General features: G+C 39.4%; 1 protein-coding gene across 2 annotated transcripts in view; it reads right to left on the reverse strand.

Moving 5' to 3' along the window:
* Positions 1-26,947, reverse strand: part of FRAS1 (Fraser extracellular matrix complex subunit 1) — a 426,958-nt gene that overhangs the window by 37,736 nt on the left and 362,275 nt on the right. For both annotated transcript variants that reach the window (XM_045056179.1, XM_023253019.2), the window contains 11 exons: positions 26,690-26,803; positions 24,662-24,812; positions 23,091-23,250; positions 20,662-20,830; positions 18,161-18,407; positions 16,578-16,922; positions 14,851-15,011; positions 14,134-14,281; positions 6,949-7,154; positions 2,738-2,894; positions 598-798 (listed from right to left, as the gene is read on the reverse strand). In XM_045056179.1, the coding sequence (XP_044912114.1) occupies positions 598-798; positions 2,738-2,894; positions 6,949-7,154; positions 14,134-14,281; positions 14,851-15,011; positions 16,578-16,922; positions 18,161-18,407; positions 20,662-20,830; positions 23,091-23,250; positions 24,662-24,812; positions 26,690-26,803 (2,059 nt within the window). The remainder of the gene's footprint in view (positions 1-597; positions 799-2,737; positions 2,895-6,948; positions 7,155-14,133; positions 14,282-14,850; positions 15,012-16,577; positions 16,923-18,160; positions 18,408-20,661; positions 20,831-23,090; positions 23,251-24,661; positions 24,813-26,689; positions 26,804-26,947) is intronic.

Raw genomic sequence — 26,947 nt, forward strand, 5'->3', positions numbered from 1 at the left:
ACAAAATCTAGCATATAATTCAACTCCTTCTCCATCTCCAACTATATCAGATAGTTAAACAGCCAGCTGTGACCTGAATCCCATCTCTCTCTCTCTTCCCTGACTCATTTCCATGGTTCTCTCTATACAATAAACCTTTTTTAGAAATCTCATAACAGGGTATCCTGTCTCTTAGCAGATGTTAAACCACTGGAGCACAGAGACTGTGCCTTCTGGATTTTAGTAATCTCTGAAGGTCCCAGCACACCGGTTTGCATCAATATTTGTTGGATCATGGTAGTCATGTTTATTCTTTTAAAATCAACTGCAGCTGTTACTCAACCAAATCATAGGCTAACAATAACAACAAAATCCTTTTAAATGAGCCAAAATGCCAAGGATGTTCTGGAGTAAGGGATCTCCTTTTTTCTTTTTCAGAAAAATGCCATTTTTTAAAAAAGATTCCTATAATATCAAATGTGTGCTTAATAAATACTTCATGATTAATCAGCACTACTGTTTTCCTCTTTTATTTTTCTGCTCATCCCTTTCTTCAAATACAAGATATTTGCCTCTCTATTACGTAAAACTCACAGACTGGGATTGGCATTCAATTACCGGGACTGAACTTCAAGACTCGACTCTTGGGGTAATAATCCACCCCAGACTGGGCCGACCCATCGCGTGTGCTACAGCGGATCTTGGATGTCCTGTTCTGATCCCCTCTTCGGATCACCTTGATGTTCAGGACGGCTATGGCATCTGGCCCTGAGGGTTCACGGACTTGATATGCAGCTTCTTCAAACTCAATGGTAGGGGCTAAGGAAACAGGATTAAGAAAAACAAGAGCCAGTTAGAAAAGCACAAAGGATTCCCACCCCCATGAAAACATCTTATAAAGACAAGAGGGAGTTTTCCACATTAGTAAATAGTACAAAGGCACAATGGCTTACAGTCATAAAAATCAATCAGTTTTTACTTCTCAGCAAAGGTTTGGTAAAGGAATTTATTTGTGATTCTGCAGGACTTCTCACAGGTTTCTTATTAAAAACAGTATAGTGGGGGAAATATTTTTAAGCACTTTGAAATGCATCATGTCCAAGTTTCCATCTGGGTATCACAACTCACAAAATGTTTTTAAATTCACACACTTTATCAAGGGACTGAGAGAGAGTAAACCCTTGGTAAATACCAACCAATGGCATGAATCAACTTTTTCATTTATGAGATATGAATTTCTAAGTTTTATAATTTATCTCATTTACACACAACCTAAACTTCCCAAGTCCATCTCCCATCTCTGATCTTCTGGGTCGTTCCTCCCAGGGCCCTTATGTCTCTCACCCTTAACTTTTCCTAACTTCTCCTAGGTTATTTAGTTAAGAAAGAGTAGTTTTAATGAAGAACCCAAGACTTCCTAACACTCTGGTTTGAGGTGCGATTCTCATTGCTATGAAATGATTAATATGTTGGTTTTAAAAAAAATTTCAAATTGTGCCTTCTTTTCCATTATATTCTTAAGGGGAAGGGTGAGGTGGTAGTGGTGGATATAGTGAGATAAAAAATGGGATAATTGAGAACAATTACAAATTTTATACCATTTCTAATATGCTATAATATTTTGGAAAAATTTCTAGAGTCTCTGTTCTTTCCCTTCTTTCTCTCTCAGAAAGTTAATTCTTCTTAATTGTAGAAAATAAGCTTCATTTGAAACTTTGTAGTTTTAATAAATGCCCTTTGAAACTTAGGAGTGTTACTTATTACCTCTTGAGACTCAATCACTAGGTTTCTGTGTGACCAGGAGAGGCTCACTTCAGGATCTGAATCCGGGTCTTGCTGGGTGAAGGCCCAATTCAACTTCAAACCTGGCTTTTCTTATTTTACCCAATGTCCAAGTTAGTCCCCAATTTTATATCAGAAACCCTGAGAGTCTCACTGACTCTCATGTAGATTCTAGAATCTGACAAAATAAGGTTTACAACCAGTTTTGCTGCTTATAGCTGTGTAACTAAGAGCATAAATTATATAAATTTGCTGATATTCAATTTCTTCACTTATAATAGAGGGATAATAACATCTACCTTACTGTCAGGATAAAATGAAATAAGATAAAATAATATGCTTAGCATGGTTTTTGATGTGCAGTAAATATTCAATAAAAACAGCTATTACTATTTGTAATATTATTATACATTCACTCATTAAAATATCTATTTGAATAAAACAATTATGTCCCAATTTGAAACAGATTTCGTTTTGTTTTCCCTAGTGCCTGGGTCATTCTTGGCTGACACCTGACTAAAGAATTTAAGATTTTTTAGGTTAATAGGCCAAATCAATTAGAAGAAAGCTGAGAAATTAGATTTTTTCTGGGAAGGTGGCAGCATTTAAATTAGTTCATTGGATTCAACTGATTCTGACTGTATATCCAACCTTGCTCCTGAACTGCAACGACTTAAATAGTTTTTATTCTCTGTCTGCCATAGCATCTCTGTCCTAGCTTGTAACCATACTCATCTCTTATCTCTTGGCAATGTGGTAGGAAATAATGAGATTAAAAATACCTATAAACTTAGTGGAACTCTGTAGAGGATGATCACTTGGTGCCAACAGTGTATATAAATACTCTGAAATTGTTATCAGTAGGCACTTTTATAGCACTTTCATTTTCAAAAAACACCTATAATTACATTATTAGTAAAACATCAGTTCATGTTCTATCAACCAAAGAATAAGTAAAGATGATATCTTCTATTACCATCTTCATCATTGGATATGGTGATGGTGGCCATGTTATTCTTCCCAACTCTGGCTCCACTCCAGTGGTTTCCAAGAGGGTGGCTGAGATAAACCCTGAATTGTTCCTCAGGCTCAAACATGGAGTCATCATGGATAGAGACGGTACAGTTCTTCATCTAGAGCCAATGTCATAAGATAGATTACAATTTGCAGTAAAAAATCAGTAGCTTGCTTGGTTTTCCTAGAAAATGATTTTTCTTCTTTGCAGCATCAAAGAGCCAACACAAATTCAAAAGGATCCAAACCATTTCATTTGTAAAATAGAATGTTTAAATCTAATAGTTCATGCCTGACTGGGACATACCTACATGTGGAGCTTTGTATTAAAACATTCCAAACTACTCTGAATGATCAGTCATGAGTTATGAAAAACAAGATCAATAAAACAACCCACTCCAATGCACCTGAAGGAAATTTGTGCAGAGCAAACCAATGAGTATGTACGTGTTATGAAAGGTATATTTCTGATAATGGGGGTTTACCATATGTATTAGGCTTCCTGGAGAGCAAAACAATGGTCCTTTCCCTTGGCAAAAACAGAACAGTTTTTTATTTTACTTTTTTTAATGTTTATATTTATTTTTGAGACAGAGAGAGACAGAGCACGAGTGGGAGAGGGGCACAGAGAGAGGGAGACACAGAATCTGAAGCAGGCTCCAGGCTCTGTCCAAGCTGTCAGCACAGAGCCCAATGTGGGGCTTGAAGTCATCAACGGTGAGATCATGACTTGAGCCAAAGTCGGACGCTCAACCGACTAAGCCACCCAGGCGTCCCCGGAATAGTTTTATAAGGAACTCAGAAAGGCTTCTTGTTAGGTTGAAGATACCTTTCAATGCTGCAGAACTCTCAAATGGGTTGCCAAATGGTATCTCATCTGAAAACTGTTTAGTTCTGAAAGTCTGAGAATACAATCTAAATCCCTGCACTGTTGGTAGGAATGCAAACTGGTGCATCTGCTCTGGAAAATAGTGTGGAGGTTCATCAAAAAATTAAAAATAGAACTATCCTATGACCCAGCAATAGCACTGCTAGGAATTTACCCAAGGGATACAGGAGTGCTAATGCATAGGGGCACATGTACCCCAATGTTTATAGCAGCACTTTCAACAATAGCCAAATTAGGGAAAGAGCCTAAATTTCCATCAACTGATGAATGGATAAAGAAGATGTGGTTTATATATACAATGGAATACTACTTGGCAATGAGAAAGAATCAAATCTGGCCATTTGCAGCAATGTGGATGGAACTGGAGGGTATTATGCTGACTGAAATAAATCAGGCAGAGAAAGACAGATACCATATGTTTTCACTCTTGTGTGGATCCTGAGAAACTTAACAGAAGACTATGGGGGAGAGGAAGGGGGGGGGAAGTTACAGAGAGGGAGGGAGGCAAGCCATAAGAGACTCTTAAATACTGAGAACAAACTGAAGGTTTATGAGGGGTGGGAGGGAGAGGGGAAAGTGGGTGATGGGCACTGAGGAGGGCAACTGTTGGGATGAGCACTGGGTGTTGTATGGAAACAAATTGGACAATAAATTATATTTAATTAAAAAAAAAAGAAAAAAAAACCCTTGTTTGACAGAAAGAAATCAAGTGTTTCCCACACTGAATATACTCTATTGAGGAATGTATTCTTAAGAAAACAGAAAATAATGCCAAAACATTTTAGATGAAGCAGTAGCTTCAATAGTAGAGTCATGTGATATGAAGTGGGATTACTTTTACTTGAACTATATTAAATCCACTCCACTGCTGTATTGCAAAGGATCTGTGGGTAAAAAGAAGTTTCACTCTCATACTTCTGAGGTCACACTAAATGGAAGAACATCCTGTGAACATTTATAGGTAGCTTGCTAAACTGATGTTAAGCCCCTGAAGAAGTTCCTTTTCTTCTTGATAGAAAGCATACATTTAGTAGTGACTCTTTAGGATATCTTTTTAAAAAGGGCATTATCATGAAGGACAAGTTTCAGAGACAAATTGCTTAGCAAGCCAGAGAAAATGAAGATTCCAAAGTGTGCTTATGAATAATGATAGATTGTCATGTGGGTAACATATAGATGATTAGACTGTATTTTCTTAATAATTTTATTAAATTATAAACCGTCTCTTGGATAGGCAGAGAATTCTCTTTTGAACTTAAAACAAATACAGACATGTAGACTCAAAGCTGAAGATTGTATCTGCAGTATTTGTGTGTGTGTTTAAACACATGTTTCAACCTGCCACCAGTAAAATCCCCCCACCCCCCAAATATAACTAAGACAGGTTTCTATGAGTCATGAATCTATAAAATACCAAGAGTCTCAGAGAAGGAAGATATCAGTTTTTTTGTTTTTTGTTTTTTTGCTAGTAAAGATGAACAGAGGAAGAATCTGCAGTGACTTGGGATGGGTAAGATCATGTAACACTAAACTTCAAAAAGACTAACCATAAGGCAAAAATTTGGTATGTTTGACTATACCAAAATTGAAGACTTATGTTCAACTAAGAACACTGTGATCAAAGGTAATAGATAAGTGACAGAATGGAAAAATATGTTTACAATATTTAAAATGTCTACAACTGGCAAGGAATTAATGTTTATAATATATAACAAAGACTGCAAATCAGTAAGAAAAAGACAGCAATACAATAATAAGGAACAAAGCACAAACATATTTACATAAGAGGAAACCCAAGAAGCTACCAAGCATATAAATTGGTAGTAACTGGAGGAATGCAAATTAAAATGACACTTAACTTTATACATGTTAGATTAGCAAAAAGTTAAAAAGATGAGTAATGCTAGGTGTTGGAGAGGTTGTAGGATTACAGCAACCTTCATGCTACTGATAGTGACTTTCTGGAAGGTATCCTGACCCTATTTTTTCAAATTAAGCACATACATGGCCTATGGCCCAGCAATTTTGCTGCTGAGTGTATATCCAAAGGAATTGCTACTCAGGGCTATAAGTGGACATGTATGAGGATATGCATTGCAGCATTATTTGTGGTAGCTGAGTGTTAGGAGGTGGCTGGGTGCTATCTGTGAGGTTCCTCACAGTCTATTGTTGAGAAGGGATGGTTAAAATGTACTAAATGCACATTACGAAATATTATTCACTAGCTCAGCAACAGGTTAGATGTGTACATAAGTGATGTGGACATATATTAAAACATATTACTGAGTAAACACAGTAAAAGTTTGAAAAGGATACAACATAGTAGCAGTTTTATAAATTAAAAATTATGCATATAAAATAAGAATTTTTAAAGAACAAATATAAATTAAGAGGTACACATTAAACACAACAGATTGATGAGTTCTGAGGTGGAGAATGGAATGTGGCTGGAGAATAGGCATAAAATAAATAAACAAAATAAGAGATGGGCCTTGAGATGACTAATGAGAGGGAACAAATGACTCAATCATTTGAAATTGATATCCAAAAATGGGGAAATGTGATTCTCATTCAATATACACTTTGACATATACTGAGATTGCAGGCTTTGATTCTTTTTTTTTTTTTAAGTTTATTTTATTTATTTTGGGAGAGACAGAGACAGTGAGCACAAGTGGGGGAGGGTAGAGAGAGAAGGAAAGAGAGAATCCCAAGCAGGCTGTCAGCATAGAGCCCACCCACTGAGCCATCCAGGTTCCCCTGATTCTAATGCAGCCATATTTACTGACGGGAGTTTCTCAGGAGTTTCTATGCCCATGTGCATATACATTGCTAAGAAAAGAACACTCCACTGCCTTGAATATGCTCAATGTCTGCTTATTTGGTCCTATACTATTGGTTCTATACCAGAATGTATGTTGCCCTGAGACAGGGGCCCAGATATTAAAGAACTGTCTCTTCCTCCTCTAGATAACATTGGTGGTGTGTTCATCTCATGTAGTTGCAAATTCCAAGGGACCTCATTCATTTGATTTTGCCAAATTCCAAAACTGTTATATATCATTTAAATTCCTAGTTCAACCAATGATATATGTATTTATTTGGTTGTAAGTAGGATACAAAGAAGACAGCCACATAGGACAGATGATAGTATTACAAAAGGTATCAACTAGTAGAAGAATTCATAGGATGATCAGAATTTGTCAAACTGACTTCATTATGGACAAATAAAGGCATCAAGGAAAAAGAGAATCTGATCTTTCAGCTATCATGAATCCACTTACTTTCTCCCCTTTCAGAAATGTAATCCGTGAAGAGTCTGCATTTCTTCTCTCCTCAAAGTCCTCCATGACCTGAGCAGAATGGCTCTGGGTATAGCACCTCACTGAGGACTCATAACTCAGGTCTCCACTCCGAATGATGGGCACCTGCAGGACACCCTCCTTCTCCTTCACCAGGAGCAAATCCTTGGCAAACTGCATGCTGGGTACTGGGGGAGCAGAAGGAAAGATGGAGGCATCATTAGTAGGAGGCAAAGGGAAGGTGGCCATAGCTCTCAGCAGCCCTCAGTATCCCTCAGCAGCCACTTGGCAGGAAAGGTCTATGAACGGCCATCATAGGCTGGCAAATCAGAGACGGTAAGCCAATTTCAAGGCATGGTTGCTCTCAAGACAAGGGAACTGCTTCCACTGTTGAGTGTGCTTCCAATGAAATAGAATCAGTCAATTCTGCATCTGTTTTCTCTCAGATGCAGGGTGCAGCCCCCATCTCAAATGCAGATGAGTAATGCAAGTAAAGAAATGAGCCAGGTATAAGAAAACTTTTGGATTGAGACTTGAGTATGCAAAAGGTTTGTTTTCCTTCTGAGGCTACAAAAAGGAAAGGAACAGCGCAAGCCTCATGATAAATGGCCACTCACATCGGCCCTGGGACAGGGAAACAGTAGGGAAGAGTGGGGACATTGGTAAAGAGGAAAGTTCAGGCCTTTTTAAAGGGGGTCACCCCTCAGCTCCAGTCTTTTGTTTGCAGATATCTTACTTTCAGATGAAGCCAGAAATCTGGATTTGTATGTTGTATCTCCTAAACTTTTTTAAAAAAGCAATCAGTTACAATAGTAAAAAGAAATTCCATATAGGCCAACCTCTTTGGACCAAACAAAAGACATCCACATGCTGAATTTGGCCAGTGGGGCCCCAGTCTGTGATTACTGCTATAAAACCACCTTTTCTTTTATAGCTCACTTTTATGGTCTCATTTGACTTAGGAAAGGACCAGGGCGAAATTGTGGTTAAAAACATGGGCTCTACCGTAAACAGGCCTGAATTTCCACCCCAGTCCTGCTACCTATTAGCTGTACGATATAGAGTAATTTACTTAGATTTTATGAGTTTTTTTTTAATATATATAAATTGGAAATATTACTATCCAACTTATAGAATTGTTGGAAGGACCAAATTTAATGAAATAATGTATGCATGGTGCTCAACAGAGTATCTGGCGCATCACAGGCATTCAAATTTGGTAGGAATTATTACATTATGATTTGTATTGCCCCCAACTCCAAGTTTCTCAATAAGAAGAACCATTTTTTTCTCTCCTTACTTTCTACAATGACTACAATAATGCTCCACGTTAAGACATGTCCTGTTCTGAGACTCACATCTTGTTGATTGCTGGCTATTTATTTCTTAATGAACAATACAGAGAGGTAGTCCCTCCAGTCACATGTCAGAGTCCCCTGTGGCAGAAGCTGACCCTAAAACTGTAGACTGCTATTTCCTTGCTGTGTCTTGCATATGCCTTGCCACACCTGAAAGGAAGGAACCGAGAGGTGAGGACCCAGCATTCTGCAAGTCAATATGTAAAGAGCTCTGTTTGCCTCTAACTTGCCCACTGCTCAGAACAGTTGGCACTAGCAAAAACAAAGCAAACTCCTTACTTAAGCTAAACCTAACAGTTGCCACTTACTACCAAAGAAAAACCCAGAAGATACTTCTTAAAAGAACAGTTCACCTAACGGAAAAGTAACAACTTTGGCATTAGGACCCAAATATTAACCATTTAGGGTTCTGTCATCCAATAAAACAGTCTGTGCTGTTAAAAGGTGAGTGGCAAAGATGACCTAGCATAGAAGGACAAGAAGGAAACTTGTTGGCAGGTAAAAAGCAACACAAGCAAGAAAGCTTTTCTGCCCATGACAGATTATCTAAAGCTTTGGATTGATTTTTTTTGCATGCCCAACAGGCATCAAGCCAGATGAGAGTTCAGTCTCTCATGGTAATGTTTGGGTTTTGTCATGTATTCATTAACCCAAAATTCTCCTTGAGCTGTAAAAGACTCCTTTTTTTCCCTCCTTAACAAGATATTAAACTGAATTCACTCCTTCCCCTATCTGGAAAAAGGAGAGAGAGAGAGAAAGAGAAGGGAAGTAGGTGAATATTTCTCACAATCACCGGCCTGCCAGGAATGGTCTCTGCCTTTATGGGAGCCCCTAGTCTGGTTGGAGACTGAGGCAAGAGACAATGGAAAGACAATAAGGTGGGTTGGGCAATAGATTTGTTTACACGGGTTATGGCATACAAAGGAAAGGCCCAGCCCAAGTCAGGCACTATGTTAAGGGCTTCCATACATGTGGAATCTTCTTAACACCCCAACTATAAGCAGCAACACTGTTCTCAGGAAGTAGGAGCACTATTCTCATTTATGCCTGAATGCAGATTCCTTCTCCTTCCACACCATAAAATGGTGATCCATGAAATGGTGATTCCTCGTGGAGGTTCACAGGCTTGCACTAGGTATAGTGCATTTACTGTCAGCACATGCATCGTACACAGCCTAGTCTGTAGTTATCTCATTACTGGTGTTACAGTCTTGTGTCCTGAAATAAACTGTGGGACTCTGCTCCCTGCTCTGCTGTAATCCATACAGTGCTGGGCACCAGTCTTAGACTGCAAAATATGCGCTAAATGCTATTATTCAATAATCTTCTTAGTAACTCACAAAGTAGGTGCAAATGTCACATCCTGAAATTTGAGGGCCTCTTTATGGGCAATGCTTAGATTGGAGATTTAGGAGAAATCCTGCTTCCTATTCTCTTGAGTTAGAGTAGGTAGGATATTGTGCATACACAGGGGTGTGATAAGATTGCAGCTACAAGGCCTTACATGTCTTGCTCAGCATTCCTCTGGTCCATACTAAAGTCTAACTCCAGGTGCCAGAGCAGAAGAAGAAAGTGAAAATAGGAAAATGTTCTGAGATGAGCTACTTAGATGATTTATGACCCCAAGATCACCCTGTGGAAAAAGATGAAAGACCGAAGATCACTTTGGAAGGCTGAAAGTTGACATTATAAGAATACTGAGTGACATCAAGCATCTAAAACTGCAATGTGAAAAAGTTACCATGGTAGGGTATAAAATCAGAAGACTGGACTTGGATAGAACAGACCTAGGTTTTAACTCTGGCCCTATCACCTCCTCTCCATGTGACCCTAGGCAAATTATTCAACCTGTTTCATAAATTGAAGAGCTTATAAAGATTAGAGAGAAGGTAAGATCTTTCTACCTTAATGTGCACATGGAGGAAACAACAAAAGTTAGCAATTCCTAGGAAGAAGGATCGCCAATAGATATAACCACTGAACACTACAATGGGTTACTGAAATAGCTTTGGGGATTTCTTTTTCTGGGATAAATTCTTGACTAAATATAGTTTGTTGTAGCCTGCCTGAAAGATGAGAAATATTTTAACATAAGCATTTTCTAAGTTTGCAACCCTAATGTTCATCAATAAAGCATGAAGAAAAATCCAAATGGAAATGTTTTCCGTTGATCTAGGGCAATGAGTCTTGTATGTGTTACTGGAGTCCCACTGGCAAGTATGATAAATTACAGATGTGTCAGGAAGAAAAGAAATTAACATGTAATAAAATCTACTATGTGCCAGGTACAATGGTAGATATTTTCACATACTTTCTAATTTAATCCTTATAATAACCTTATTAGGTAGGTATTTTCATTATTTATAGATTAACAAAATTAGGCTCAGTAACCTTATGTTGCTAATCTAAGGCCAAAAATTTAAAAAAGTGGTAGGGCTGGAATTACATTTTAGGTCTTCTGATTCTGCATTCCCTTTCCACTCCATCAGAAGGAAATTAAATACCTTTCATGTAAAAGCATTAGAAGCCTTTTCAAGAACAAAAAGGATAACTGAATGTCCTTCTTCTTTTTAGTGAATGAAGAAAAAAAAAACATATCCCACAGATTCTACTATTGCACCAAATAGGACTAATTCGTATAGCGCAAAAAGTATGAACTTGAAGCCAAAAACTTGGTCCCTCTTTGTATGAGATTTTGGGTGTTTACTCCCTTGATTCTAGTCTCCTTATCTATAAAATGGAAACAAGTATAAAACCATGAGATTATGAGCAAATGAGAAAACTCTAGTACATCACTCTGTAAATTCTCAGGTAACATGAAATATAAAATAGTATATTGGGGCGCCTGGGTGGCGCAGTCGGTTAAGCGTCCGACTTCAGCCAGGTCACGATCTCGCGGTCCGTGAGTTCGAGCCCCGCGTCGGGCTCTGGGCTGATGGCTCGGAGCCTGGAGCCTGTTTCCGATTCTGTGTCTCCCTCTCTCTCTGCCCCTCCCCCGTTCATGCTCTGTCTCTCTCTGTACCAAAAATAAATAAACATTGAAAAAAAATTTTAAAATAGTATAATTGTTATAATCTTGTTCATAGTTATGAAGTTACTATTTTATGAATCACAACCCTAAATGTAAAACTTAAAACTAAAAAAATTCCAGAAGAAAACCCAGGAAAAAAAAATCTTTGTAACCCTGGGTCAAGCAAAGATTTCTTAGATACAATATTAAAAGCATAATCCATAATAAAATTATTGGTCAATGGGACTATTTCAAAATGAAAAACTATTGCCTTTTGAAAGAACAAAAAACAAGCAACAGATTGGGAGAAAATATTTGCAAAACACAAATGTTTGTCCAGAATTTATAAGAATGTAATAACAGGGGGAAAAACAACTCAATTAAAAATGGGGAAAATACTTGAATAATACTTTGCTAAAGAAGATATATAGATGGCACGTAAACACCTGAAAAGATCTCAGTGTCATTAGGGAAATGACTTTCAAAACCATGAGACACCATTATCCATCTACTAGGATAACTAAAAAGAACTCGCAGAAACCTAAAAACACCAGATGCTGGCGAGGGTGTGGAGCAACCAGAATTTTCATACAGTGTTGGTGGTAATGCAAAATAGTCATAAGCATTTTGGAAAACAGGGTGGCAGTTTCTTAACATACAATCAAACAACCCCACTCCTAAGTACTTACTCCAGAGAAATAAAAATGTATAGTCACACAAAAAGCTATATGCAAACTTTTATAGTCATTCCAGTCATAACTGCCAAAACCTGGAAACAACTCAATTGTCATTCAACAGATGACTGGATAAACAGGTGACTGGATAAACAGGTGATTGGATAAACAGGTGAATGGCTGAACAAATTGTAGTACATCTATATATTTGGAAACTACTCCACAATGAAGGAAATGAACTACTTATATATGTAACAACATGGATGGTTTTCAAAGGCAATATTCCAATGAAAGAAACCAGACACAAGATGCTATATTACATGATTCCAATTATATGACATTCTGGAAATGGCAAAACTGTATAGGTGAGAAACCATCAGTGGTTGCCAGGGCTCAAGATGGGGAAGAGGTTGGCTGCAAAGGGGTATGAGATAATTCTATAGGGTATTGAAACTGTTCCACATTTTGATTGTGGTGGTGGCCACGCCACTGTGTGCATCTGTCAAAATGCATAGAACGATACACTAAAGAGGGTAAATTTTAATTTATGTAAGTTAGATCTCAACAAACCTAGGTACAAAATAAGATATAATTTTGGACATTTTCATTATATACATATTGTATGTATTATATGTATGCATATGTTTTATAGATATTTCTCTTGAAGGTACACACAACAACAACAACAACAACAACAAAACAACAAAAAAAACTGGTTAAAATGGTTGTCTCTAAGGAGAACAACCAGAGGGTTGGGAGACAGGGGTAGAAGGTAGACTTAATTTTCATAGTATACCTTTATTGTCATTTTTTAAACTATATAAATAAATAAATTATTTAAAAATAACTGAAAGCATTAAGTATCACCCTGCTGGCTTTCTGTTCCTTTTTCGGTGACTTTTCACTCACTGAAAGAGTTTAATTATGGGCTCTAGCATCAACTACGGAGATGCTAATGAGGATCCTCCTGAGTTAGGTAGAAAGTTTGACCAGATCTTCTTTTCCAACTCTGGCATCTGACAATTTTTTTTTAATGTTTATTTATTTATTTTTGAGTGAGAGAAAGAGAGAATGCACGTGCACACCAGTGGAGGAGGGGCAGAGACAGAGGGAGACACAGAATCTGAAGCAGGCTCCCGGCTCTGAGCTGTCAGCACAGAGTCCATGAGCCATGAGATCGTGATCTGAGTCAAAATCGGCCACTTAACCAACTTAGCCACCCAGATACCCCTAGCATCTGATGATTCTAAATTTCATCAATGCTTCCCAAGAAATAACTGTCCTTTCTTGGTCATTATTCTGTTACTTAGGTTAGCTCTTCAGTGGAGACTGATATTTTATTCATATACTTGTGTCTATTCATTCTTGTACATCATCCACAGGACTGCCAGTGTCAGTTTCCTCCAAAAAAAAACCACACCACTCCTCCACTTAGAAGCACTCCTCTCTGCTTACAAATTCCTTAGGCTGCAACATAAGACTTTTTTGAACTGGACTCCAACCTGTCTTTCCATTTCATTTCCTTCATTTCATTTCATTCATCTCCAGCCAGGCTTAAAGCAAAAGTAAGCATCTCACTGCTTTCCAAGTATCCGTCTTTCAAATTTTTATACCTTATATACACTATATCTGTCCATTTGACAAAACTTTATGTTATTACCCATTAGATAAACCCCTAATACACCCTAAGACTGTTTAAACATCATGTCCTTTGTGATATCTGTGATTCTTCTACACATATTTGCTGTTCAGTCCCCTCTGTTCCCATAGTACTGGATTTATAGCATTAGTAGGTCATTTATATAAAATATTCTAATTTTTCTGTTTAAGGGTATGATTCCCCCAACTAGACACTAAGCTTCTTGAGGACAAGGCCCAAGTCTTATACATCTTTTTGTGCCTAGCACAGTACTAGAAACATGAATGTTTATTTCTCCTCCATAATTCTATGTAAAAGAGTGTGTATACATGTGCTCACACACACACACACACACACACACACACACACACACACACGATTTATTTCTTGAATGAAATGTGGATGAGTTCTAATGTCATATACTTGGAAGATAAGGAAAAATAGAAATGTAGTCTGAGCCACCACCTGGCATCTCCAATATCTTACCATCCTGGAATGTGTCATTAATTGCAATGACAGCCTGGAAGGGTTTGGTCAGTTCGGCCCCTTGTGCTGAGCTGAGAAAAACCACAAATGTCTCCAGTCCTTCAATTACTGGATACTGAGTGTCATCCAAGATAGTCAAGGTGCAATACTAGAAGAAAAATCATGATGTTAACTAGACTTACTGTGGTGATAATTTTGTAATATACACAAACACTGAATCATTATGCCGTCCACCTGAAATTAATAGGTTATATGTCAGTTATATCTCATTTTTAAAAATAACATAAATATAAAAAGAAGAAAAATCAAAGCAAACCTTATAGAATGTCCAACACACAACACCCATCTGCCTTTGGGAGAGTCGGACAAAGGTGATAACTTGCTTTCTCTGGTGGTCTTATAGTAAGGTTTTTTAATTCATAAAATTATAATCTCTTTATTAAAAACTCTTAGGTGTTTTGTCTCTAGATATTATCACCAAACAAGTGTAGTTCCTATCCTTTATCTGTGGTGCTGGATATTAGATGCTGACAATGTCACTTGGAGAGTTTATAGAAGATCGCTCTGCATTCGCTCTCTTGTTTGCATGTTTGTGTTTGTGAATAAAGGGAAGACAGTAATATTGTAAGTGGGGTTTAGAGTCCTCCAGAGAGTTTGGACGGCAGAATAGAGACAACGTTAACAGATCTATCTGGTCCTGGACTGCTCTGTGCTCACCTGTTCAGTGACACCTGGCCCAAACTCCACCTTCCTAGAGCTGGGAACATAGTCAACTCCTGGAGTAGCAGAAGCTGGGTCTGAGGGCCGTGTTGCACACCAGACAGATGTGAAGGTAGAAAGGTCAGTCCCATGACGGATAACTGGAATTTTCACTGTACCTAGTGGAGACCCAGAGGTGTCAGTGGTCAGTCTTAGGGCAGAAGTCAGTGGGTTTTCGGAACCCCTCTGTTCTCCCTCACAGTAGGAGCAGCTTTATCCTGTAAGCTTGTCTAATCCAACTTCAGTGATGCCCCTGTGCTCCCTCTGAGGAAGGCTGAGAAGTGTCACCAGCCATGGTTTTACTGACACTAAGATCAAGGGAAGACATGGAGGAGAGCCTCATGGAGGTGGTACTGGAGAGACAGCCCCTAGGGAAAAGTGTTTTGTGGCTTCATGAAAGAGACTGTTCACACAAGAAAAACAAAGTGGAGAGGGTCCATCAAAAAACATCTGAAGCCTATTTTGGGAGAAGAAACTCAGAGAGTAGGGCCTCAGGGATGAGTTGGAAAATAGTCAATTAAGAAAGAACCAGCTAGGGGACTCTATGGGGCCTGAAGCTGAATGTTTCTAATTAAATGTTCCTAACTGGGTTGATTTCCCTATTTTATCTGAGTGGTGCACACATCATTACTTAAACCATATGTGCTATTGTTTATCTTAGGAATGAAGCTCATCTTGTGGTCCACTGTAACATCACACTTCATAGTGTCCTAACGATGCACAGGTAGATTTTTAGCTATTTTCACAATCGAGGTTAGAGAAAAGCTACATGAAAATCCCATCAAATCATATTTTCTGGCCAATAAGCTGTGAGGTTGACAAGTAGTCATGGCTGAGTATTTGGCATATAGGAAAGAAAACATGGTACAGGAAACGTCTACGTTCTAATCACAGCTCTGCCATATTCATTACTGATCTCTGAAGCTTTATTTCACCTCTCTGAGCTGCCATTTGCTCTTCTATTTAATGTTCTCTTTTCTACAGAAGATTAAATGAGAATGTATGGAATGAAGATGGCATGGTGCCTGGCATTCAGTAAGTGCTCAAAAATATGAGTTCCCACTATCCCTCAGAATATCACCTTCAAAGAAGTGAATGGCCTTGACCAGGTGGCTCAGATCAGTGGATGCTCAGCACAGCTGCTGCCCCTTCTGGTAATATGTCTGCTAGCAGCATGCAGAAGACTTTGAGACCCTTGTGGCGCCAAAAGAGGGAAAGGTGCCTGGGTGGAAGAAATACGCCCACTGATTGCTTAGGGGTATTATATGAAGGAGAAAGTTTCACTTGTTAAGACACTGAAACTTTGGAATTTATTTGTTCTGGCAGCTAGCAGTATGCTAAATAACTTACTCCCATCTCCACCAGATCACATTCTTGCCTTCATAAGCCGAAGTGCTTAGTACCATGCCCTCCCTCCGGACCACAGAGATCAGCCAATGAAGCCCTATGCCAGATCCCTCCCTGTCATCAGTAACCAGCGCAAGAAAAGTGGAAGGGATTCTCTATCCTTCACTACCTTCGTTTCTTGGTCTTAATGCGTAGTATTACATGTCTCAGACCGACAAGGGTGTCACTGAGGAACGGCATTCTCAAATGCCTTAAGAACATTCTCAAAACTAAGCAGAAATTGTTCAAGAAAGAGATAAGGAAATGGGTAATGGAACCCCAGAGATGCTCTCTATTACCTGCATCCTCGCTGACAGTGAAAGCCGTGTTGCCCAGGGACACAGTGGAGGCATCATTGGGACCACTAATGAGCACCTTGGCCGACGCTACCCTTCCGATGCGGGCATTGTCAGAAGCATCTGCCAGGGCAATCTCAAACTCTTCTTCCTCTTCATACTCACTGTCATCAATGAGCATGACATCACAGGTGGACATGGTGACACCAGGCCCGAATATCACACGACTGTCAGCAGACATCCCTCTAGATTTAAAATCAGAGCCCGATTCTAGAGCATAGAGGCTACTTCCCATAGCTGACTTAGGGATTGTGTAGCAAATTGCAGATACGATGCTGCTTGAATCCCCTGAAATACAAATGGTAAGAAAACCAAAGCATTTGAATGAGCACTTCTCAAATTCTAAAATTGCTGATAGTTTGGTAAGCTTGGTTCCCTCTGACACATTCCATCACTATTTCTGTTCAAACTCTGACATGAAACCTTCCTGCACTGCAGTTTCTTAAGCCTGTGGTATAAACCACTTGAGGATTTAATATACCCCAGATACTTCGCCAAACAACTTAAAATGGATTTCCTATTCCGTGAATTTTGTGCTCTGTTAATTCACAAGACTCATTGCCCACCATCTAAGACCACAGCGGGTAGAAAGATAAGAGACATATTTGGTACTTTAAGTAGCAAAGTAATTGTGTCCCGAAGGTAGTGATCTGAGCACAGTTCACCGCCTTTCTGAATAAACTTCTGTACTTTAATTCTCAGGGAGAAATTGGCTTGTTTAAAAAAAGAAAAACAAAACAAAATAAAACCTGCCTCTCTGTACAAATGACTTTGCTTATTAGTGCTGCCACGTCCCTGGAAGACAGCCTGTTTTGGGTCTGGCTTGCTGGCCCAGAGCAATCAATGGGGCTTACTTGTTTTCCAAGCGGCATCACCAAGGGTTTGCATTATCTACAGTGTTTGTTACACTAATACCCAGTCAGCAGATTCAATAAAAAAATCTGACCTCATCACTTATAGTCATGTTCTGGTTTTGAGTGGGGGATTTCATTTCCATGAGTTTTAAAGTCTCAATATTGCATGATCATAAATGCATATGATCTTTGTTTTGTTTTCAATCCCTCAAGCATTGCCCTTTATTTCTCACACACAGTTTATCTCTCATCTGAGCTCTATCTGTGACAGTCACAAAGGAAAATCTTTAAACATATTTTCTGTCTTCCAAGACTAAGATGAGAAGCCATTTCTTACAAACTTCCCTGCTTGACCAAAGCTACTAAATATTTATAGATCGGGTGATTGATTAAGAATTCTAAGTTCATGAATAATTTGCAAGGCCAAATATAACCAGTCTTCTAATCCCATTAAAGAATAAATGGGAGCACTAACAACTTGAACTAAGAAGAGGAGCCTTCTGATAGTACTCACTACAGGTAGGATCACTATTAGAGTTGTTCTGGGAATTAAACATGTAAAGCACTTACACACAGAAGTTAATACAGTACATAAGCACTTGGCACATAAAAAGGATGCAAAAAAATGTTAGCTATTATTATAGCTTGTTGTCACCTTTGGCACCAACAGACCTTTTCTTTCAATAGGCGCAAACAGAAAACCAGCGCTCTCGTTGACCCGGTAGGTCTTCTTATCAAACTCTAATGTGGGTTCATCCTCAGTGTCATTGATAATGACCTTCGCCTGGGTGAACTCCCCTAATAGGGCATATGCTGGCATGCTGAGCTCCACGGTGAAACTCTCAACATTTTCAAACACATCATCATCATTGATGATAATGGTGCAGGACTTGGTATCCTCTCGCTCATCAAACTGCACCTGTCAAAAAGGAAACAGCAAGGAGTTACATTGTGCTTCAGATTCCCCTGCTATGCTCCCCTAGATCATCCTGGGAAAAGGGACCCAAGCTTAGTGGGCAGAGCACTGAATGAAATAGCTGGTTCTTCTACCCCAACTTCTTGATGTATCACCTGGAACACTTAGCTATGTCTTCATATTCTTCATCTATACATTGGAGCTGATTTACTGTATAGGGACATGGAACGCAAAGATACCTCCTACTATCTGGTGACTGTAGAAAAACAGGTTGGTAACTATTCATATCTTATTTTATTAATTCACTTGGAGCAAGAGTGATTTGATTACGCATGTCCCCTTCTATTTGTGGCAAGTTTACCTGGAAAGATCTTTGAACTTGGAGTGTGAAGTTTTGGGGGTCTCAAGTTGGGATAGTCTATGAATTTTTACAAATATTGGATTCCTCATCAGCTAAATAATAATTTCACACACTTATTTCACATATTTACTGGAAGGACTAAAAGACACAATGTATAATGAAAGTTTGAAGTATATTTTAAAGCACTGAACAAATGCGAGATATTATCCTTATTACCATGGTTATACTGTTTTTACACAATCAAAATTGACATAGAATCTCAGTGTACTGGATAATGGAGTTTGAATCCAGAGAAAGTTACATTATGAACAAGCCAGACTAAATTTTAACATTATATTTAACTAAATCCTTTGTCATTAAGATAGGATAGGTCTATAATGTATATGAATTTAGCCTGATGCAAGACAGAGAAATTATTTTATATTCACACAATCATGAACTTATAGGGATTTATTCTGTTTTTACTTTGTCTTAAAAAAAAGATAAAGATAAAACCTTGAAATGGAACCAGGGTTATGGATTTATTCAAAACTAAAAGGTTAGGGAATAGGCCCAGGCTGTACTTTGTATAAACTGAGATAGCTAAAATATGTAAAATAGTCATCAATCTCTAGGGACACACAAATCTGAAAAACACATAATTTTCATCAGCAGAAAATTACTATTCCATATCTAATCAACTAATCAAATTAAGTTTTACTAAGCTCCACATTTCAAAACACTCCATAGATCTCTATTTAGCTCTAGAACCCACTAGACACACCCCTAGATCTCTATTTAGCTCTAGAACCCACTGCCTTTTGTCTTTCCTTGACAAACACAAATAAATGTTCTTATTATTTTTCTAAAAGATTCCTTGTTCTTTTCTCATTCCTCATTTAAATTGACCTCAGCCCAGCTGAAATGCCTCAAAGAGAGAGCCCATTCCTCTTTACAGAGATTTACGATGTCATTAAGAATGGTGAAACTACTTTGCAAAAGCATTGAAGAAATACCTAGTAAGTGCCAGCTATTGTCCCATATGTAAAAGATGGTAAACACGGGGCATCCTGCCATAAAGGACTTCACTGTTTAAGTCCTCTTCCTCTCTCTTTTGTGTTTACTCTCTCCGCTCTTTGCCTCATCCCCACCCTGGCTCTAGTTACCACCACTGTGGTAGAGACTTGCTCAGGCACCTCTGCCCCAGCTGCTCTCTGCACCCCCTGCCAACTGCTGCCACCACCACCATCACCATCACCACCACTACCACCACGACTGTTGTCCTCTCGGTCCTCTCACAATCTCAGGCACCTCACACTCGGCCTGTCCGAAGAAGCACAGCCAAGACCAGTCCTTGCCAAACCTGCTCCTCTGACAGTGTGCCCTCCCAGCAAGGGGCATCACCATCCATCTCCCACTTCTGCCCACTATCTAAGCCACTGTGAAATTCTATCAATTCTTACTCATCTGTTCAATCCACCCACTTGTCTCCACTTTTACTCCATAACTGAAACTCAAGCTCCCATTATCTCTCACCCAGGCTATTCCAAGGGCTTCTCAACCATCTTCCTGTACTCTCTCTTTCCTTCTCAGGTAGAGAAGGTGAGGGGAGAGGAAGGGTTTGGATGCCAAAAGTCTCACACAGAACACAATGGAGACTTTTTGTGGTCATGAAGCAAAATGTAAAGACTGAGAAGCTAGACAACTTAGTTAAAACTTACATGGAGAGTAGATTAACTGGGAGGAACTAGGCCCTGTGGGAAGGGAACACAGGAAAATCACTTGAGGAAGGGCACCAATGGAAAGGGAAGAGGGGTAAAAATTAGGGGGAAGGCACCTCACTTGCCAATGACCACAGTGCTGCCCTGGTGGTGCCAGCTGGCGGTCAGGAATCAGAGGCCTCCTCGCTCATCCTACCTGGCCAGCATATTCCACATAGTCCTGCTGTCCTGGCTGGAAGCTGACTCCGGAGCTGGGGCTGGCGGTCCCTTGCTCGGTGCGACACAGGACGATGGCATACTGGTTCAGGTTCCCAGTCCTTTGCACTGTGACGCTGACAGACCCCGCTTTCTCACTCACGTTGTAGCTGGAAGCACACAAAAAGGTGGTCTCTGAAATTGTGAGCTGGGGCTGTGAAGAATCCACTTGTTTAATGTCTGTCTCTCCTGGTTGGTTACTGGTGTCAGGTAGTTCATAGAATAGGAAGTTTAGTTTCTTTAGGAAGCCAGGTTATAAATTGAGGAAACGTGTTCACCTGGAATAGTCACAGCACCAAGTGACCAAGAAGGCTGTGGATGCAGAATGGTATCTGCCCTGTTCTCAGAGGGAGTTGAAAGTCATTCAGAAAATGAGCAGCACATAGGAGCTATGCACGTTGTACTTCAAAACGCAGAGGAATGACAAACAATCTCTCCCTCGTGTGGTAGAGTAACTAGAATAGTTCAGTGGGTTCTTAGGAAAGAAAGCTGCTTGGAAGACAATTAATGACTTAGCTCGGGTGGAAACTGACTGGACCAGATCTCCAGGAAGTGTGCAAAGGAGCCAGGGTGGTGGCAGAGAATCAGGCCTATATAACAAAGGTGTTAAGACAAATGGAGCTTTGTGACACTGGGGAGTGACAAGGTTCTATAGACTGAACATGTCTCCCCAAATTCATATGTTGAAATCCTAACGACAATGTGATCATGTTTGGGAGGTGATTAGTCATGATGGTGGAGCCCTCATGAATGGGACTGCTCCCCTTATAAAAGAAGTCCAACAGAGCTCCCTGGTCCTTCCAGTACGTAAGGACACATGGAGAAGGCAATCGTCTATGAACCAGGAAGAGGATCCTCAGTAGTCACCGAATCTGTCAGCACCTTGATCTAGGATTTCCCAGCCCCCAGAACTGTGAGAAATAAATTTCTGTTGTTTGTAAGCCACCCAATCTATGGTATTCTGTTATAACAGCCCAAACAGTTTAAGATACAGGGTTAACTTAGCTTGCTGCTATGAATTTGTATTGCTTTTGCAAAGTAGAAGGCAAACTATCCATGTGTCATTAATTCATAATAATTATCTAGGTTTAGAAAAGCCATAAGTGAGTGGGGCCTGAGCTGGGCCTTGGTTTTCATCCCTGAGGATGATGATCACAGGTTCATTTGCCTTGCCCAGAGCCTACTTATGTCTTGTTGCTGTGAGGGTTGTAGGCAAAATGCCCCTGACAGGTCAGTCCTCATTTCCAGGTTTGGAACACTCTGTACTATTCAGCCCATTAAAAGTTGGAGGCTTGTCCAGAAAAAGTGATCAGGTTTAGACCATTTATTTAATTTTTAAGGAGATACAAACAAGAGAAAAATAACAGCAGAACTTACATATAAAAAGTTGATTATAATGTTCCACTAAGTTTTCTAAGTATGTGTGACTAAGACTGGAACAGCCCAGGACTGGGCACATGAAGTCAGGTTTGTAGGTTATCCCCTAACCCCCATTCCAACTTTCATCTGAATTATCATGAAACTGATTTCTTAGAGTAGTGAGTCTCTGAAATGTAGATCAAAAGAATTACCTCCTGCCCCTCCCCTGCTTGCACTCTGTCTCTCTCTCTCTCAAAAATAAACAGTAAAAAAAAATTTAAAGAATTATCTCCCCCACAAAATTATAACCCTAGTTATAATCTGACCTCTAAAAATCAACACTGTGCTTGCCTATCTTTACCAAAATTGGTGCCTACTTGCCTCTCAACCACCCAACAGGCTATAAAAGCACCTTAAAAGAGTTACCTATATTAGGCTATGAATTTGTTCCAAAAGATATAGAATTCTATGATCACCAAAGGAACTAGGGGGAGAATACAAGCCCAAGAACAGAGAGAATGTAGGGGGAAGGCAAAGATGTTGTTATTATGAGCCAGTGATTACTTTCAGAACTTGAATGTGTATTTTGTTTCTTATCAGTTCAACTGTATTCTAAAACTTGAAGACAGAAGCAAAAATAATTGTAGGAGATGCAGTAAAGCACAATGGTTAAGATCACTGGACTTTAACCCTGGTTTTACCACTTTTTAGCTATGAGACTTTGGGTAAACTAGTTAACCTCTTTCTGTCTCCATTGCCTTGTTCTTGCGGGGATAACAATAGCACTCACCTTACAACCGCAAGTAGTAAACAAGATGATGTATGTCAAGTGCCTGATACAAACAGTATTAAAAAAAATTGGTGATGTTATTTTTATTATTGTTATACCCACCACCAACATTATCAGATAACTAGAATTTATCCCCTGGTACTTCAATCTGATTTCCTCTGTTTGCCTGATATATTTCTCAAGAATGAAAAAAAAAGAATGAACACCAATAACCCTTGTACCTGGTATATTTAAAGCTGATGAGGGACCATTGAACATGGAACACATTGTCGCTGACCACATTGGGTTTACTGTCTTTCACCAGAAACTGAAAACTATCCATCATCTCATGGATCTTCTCCTCGTGCAACACATAACGGATCAATCCCAAGTTCACATCCTCTGTGAGAAGAAACACATGGTGAATTAACTGGGGATGTAAAGGCAGTCTTGTAGATTCGACACTAACATACCCAGTTTATTCTTCTAATGGGCTGCAGACAGAAATTAATGTCCTAAGAACAAAAAGGGATAGTAGTCTTAAAAATAAATGTGTCTTCCAGATTTTAAAATAAAATCCTATAGCTCTGTGTGACAAAAGAGGGTACTTAGGTACAGAGAGTACCTTATGTTGTTGTAAAATGAGAATCCCAGGGTCTTGGCAAAAAAGGACTTTAATGAATCTCTCTGGAATGTTAAAGGCAAATCTGAGAGCTGACGAAGAAAAGTCTTTGATTCCATCCTCTGTATATACATGTTCATACTTACCCCTACTTCTTCCTAAATAAGGTTCTTTAGAAGGTACGTGCTATTAAGAAAAGCTGGGGTGTATTAAAACAGCTCATACATAAGGCACAGAAAACATGCTCTCTTCTGGGAAAGAACACAAGATTGAGAACAGGAAGAAAAGGGAAACATGGTGCCTGAGTTGTAAGGTGTAAGTTTTTGCAACAACTGCTTGAAGTAAGGTCCATCCTCAAAAGAAGTCTAGAAGAGTCTGACATACTTATAAGAAACTAAAATACAGAATGGTCCTTGATGTGATTCAAAATAGGAAAATACAGGGGCGCCTGGGTGGCTTGGTCGGTTAAGCGTCCGACTTCGGCTCAGGTCATGATCTCACGGTCCATGAGTTCGAGCCCCGCATTGGGCTCTGTGCTGACAGTTCAGAGCCTGGAGCCTGTTTCAGATTCTGTGTCTCCCTCTCTCTCTGCCCCTCCCCTGTTCATGCTCTGTCTCTCTTTGTCTCAAAAATAAATAAACGTTAAAAAAAAATTTCAAAATAGGAAAATATTTCTGTTGAGCAACCTACCCATGTTGATTTTAATTTCTTTGCTGAAGACTTAAAAGACAATCCATAATCCTTTGAGGACAAAAATAAACCATACAGGATCACAGATATTTCATAAAGTATAGTGGTTGTTTTTAAAGAAAACCAAGTATGTTGTACCCCTGAAACTCAGGTAACATTGTGTGTCGACTATGCTTCAATTTAAAAAAAAGAAGAAGAAAACCAATCAATATGTCATCTTTCTACTAAATCTTGCCAAAACCTAAAGCATTTGGAAGCTGAGGAAGCACGGTAAGGACAAAAAGAAAAAAAAAAATTGTTTTTGCCATAATTCAGAGTAATAGGAAAAGGAAATCAGGAAAAGTAAAATTCCAAAGCTGGATGGTTAGACACTAAAAGATCTGTTTGTTTACAAATAAGTTACATGGGGATAAGTAGCTGGAAGTGGTTGTGAGAAAAGATCAGGGCGGTGGGGAGAGTTAGAACAGATTTATCCCATCTCGTGGGTCCCTGAGTCCCCACCCTGCGTGAAAGTAACAGTAGTTCTGCCAGGCTGGAGCCTGCTCTCCACGTAGCCATGCTTGGGGCCCGCTGTTATCTCATAGACAAGCTGCAGGTCCTCTGTGTCCGGGTCCATGGTCAGCAGTTCCTTCTTGGTGATCAGGTTGGTTGCCTGGAATAGAAACCCATTACATTTAATTCCTGAGGTGGGAATAAAGCCAGACCAAGACCCTCTGACTCAGAATTAATTCAGTTCAACAATGATTTACTGAGCACATTTACTGCATGGAAAACTCTGTCAGGTTTGAAGAGGTATGAGGACAGCAACCATCCCAGCCTCTGTCCTTGAGGTGTTCCCACTTTATTGGGAAAGAAAGGTTCATGAGCAAGGTAACTCTTGTGGCAAGAGCCATAATAGGAGATACAAAAAGAGTACTGTACACTTTTTGGGAGTGGAGAGATTAATTCCATCTGGACTGGAGGAGAGATTTGAGATGGTGGGAAAGGTTGGAACTTTGAAACAATGATAATATACAGGGAAGACGGCCACTTTATACCTTATAGGAGTCAATCATAATGCTTGAAATTGAGTAAGATAAATACCCAAATATTGCCCAAATACACTGGCTAAACTTTAATTCTCTCATTCATCCATTCAACAAATATTTAGTAAGAGCAAAGGTTTGGGAGAAAAAAGGGGGTATTCAACGTATTAAATATTGTAGGTCTAATTGAGTAAAGACATGTAAGTGACCTTTGGATTTGGCAAAATAAAGGTCATTGGTGACTTGATAAGAGTTATTGCAGTAGGATAAAAGCAGGAAGTAGAAAACCAATTGGAGAGTGTTGAGAAGAGAATGGGATGGTTCTGAATATGGGGGAAAAAATGACATAGGGGATGAGAGGAGTTTGTACTAATTTGAAAAAATCCCAACCAGTTCAATAGAAAACTATAGCACAGCAGCTACATATACAGCCAACCAATTAGCTCCATGGAGATGAGAAAATCCACATCCTGGAGGGGATACCACACACAAAAGAAAGGACTCAGTGCATATGGATTTAATGCTTGATATGTAACCAGGTAAGAATCGTGGCATATCTTAAAAAGACCAAATTGGGATTTAGGAGGAGAAAGGAATTTCTAAACTAGAAGTCCTTTGAGGATACTCAGCTACAAAATATTCACTTTCTTCTCATCAGTGCTTCCTGAAACCCATCCTCCCCTTCTTCTAGTTAACAAACTTTTAGCTGAGCCAGCTAGAGACTATTTCCCAGCCACTTATGCAACAGATGGAGCCATATGACCAATTTCTTGCCAAAATAATATGAGTGCAAGTGATGTATTTAATTTCTGTATCACTTGTTTAAAATGAAGTTCCTTGCCCTCTACTTCTCTATTTTCCTCTTCCTATGGGCTGGAATGTCAATGAATAGTTTAAGAGTTTTGGCTATGTTGTTAACAGCAACAACCCAGCGATGCAGAACAATAAGACAGAAGGAATCAGCATCTCTGAACGGTCACGTAGAACCTTAGACTGCCCACTTACTTCCACTCTTTATGTGAGAAAAAAAAGAAAATAAATGTCTATCTTGTTCGAGCTTCTATATTTTGGGGAGTCACTTTGTAAGAACATCTTAGACTATATACAATCTTTTTTTTTTTAATTTTTTTTTTAACGTTTATTTATTTTTGAGACAGAGAGAGACAGAGCATGAACGGGGGAGGGTCAGAGAGAGGGAGACACAGAATCTGAAACAGGCTCCAGGCTCTGAGCTGTCAGCACAGAGCCTGACGTGGGGCTCGAACTCACGGACCTCGAGATCATGACCTGAGCCAAAGTTGGCCGCTTAACCGACTGAGCCACTCAGGCGCCCCAGACTATATACAATCTTAATGAAACTCATGGAGCTTGCCAATCTTAGAAAAATCAGCTCCCTTAGGGAAGGATAAACATGAGTGGAACCGGACTTCTATCCCCAAGTTGCCCTGAATAAGGACATAGCCCAAGTTGGTTCATGTGAATGTGGCAGATGGAAAGGCCTTACCTTGCCATCCATGTACTCCAGCCACTGGAGCCCCAGGTTGGTAACAATTCTAGGGGTGCCATCATCTACTGGGAGGATGTCTACTTGGAACTGCTGAGGTGCTGCTGTCATAACCTGTGGGGGAAGCCAAAAGAAAAAAAGTCATGATTCACAGACATTTGAAATATGTCAGGTCTGGGACCTACAGAGTTGCAACCCCTGAAATCTGATGGCACTTTAGCATGGGTGACTGAGCCAGTTTCCTACTGCTTGCCCCCC

This window comes from Felis catus, chromosome B1 (genome assembly GCF_018350175.1).
Source record: "Felis catus isolate Fca126 chromosome B1, F.catus_Fca126_mat1.0, whole genome shotgun sequence".
Classification (NCBI taxonomy): domain Eukaryota; kingdom Metazoa; phylum Chordata; class Mammalia; order Carnivora; family Felidae; genus Felis; species Felis catus.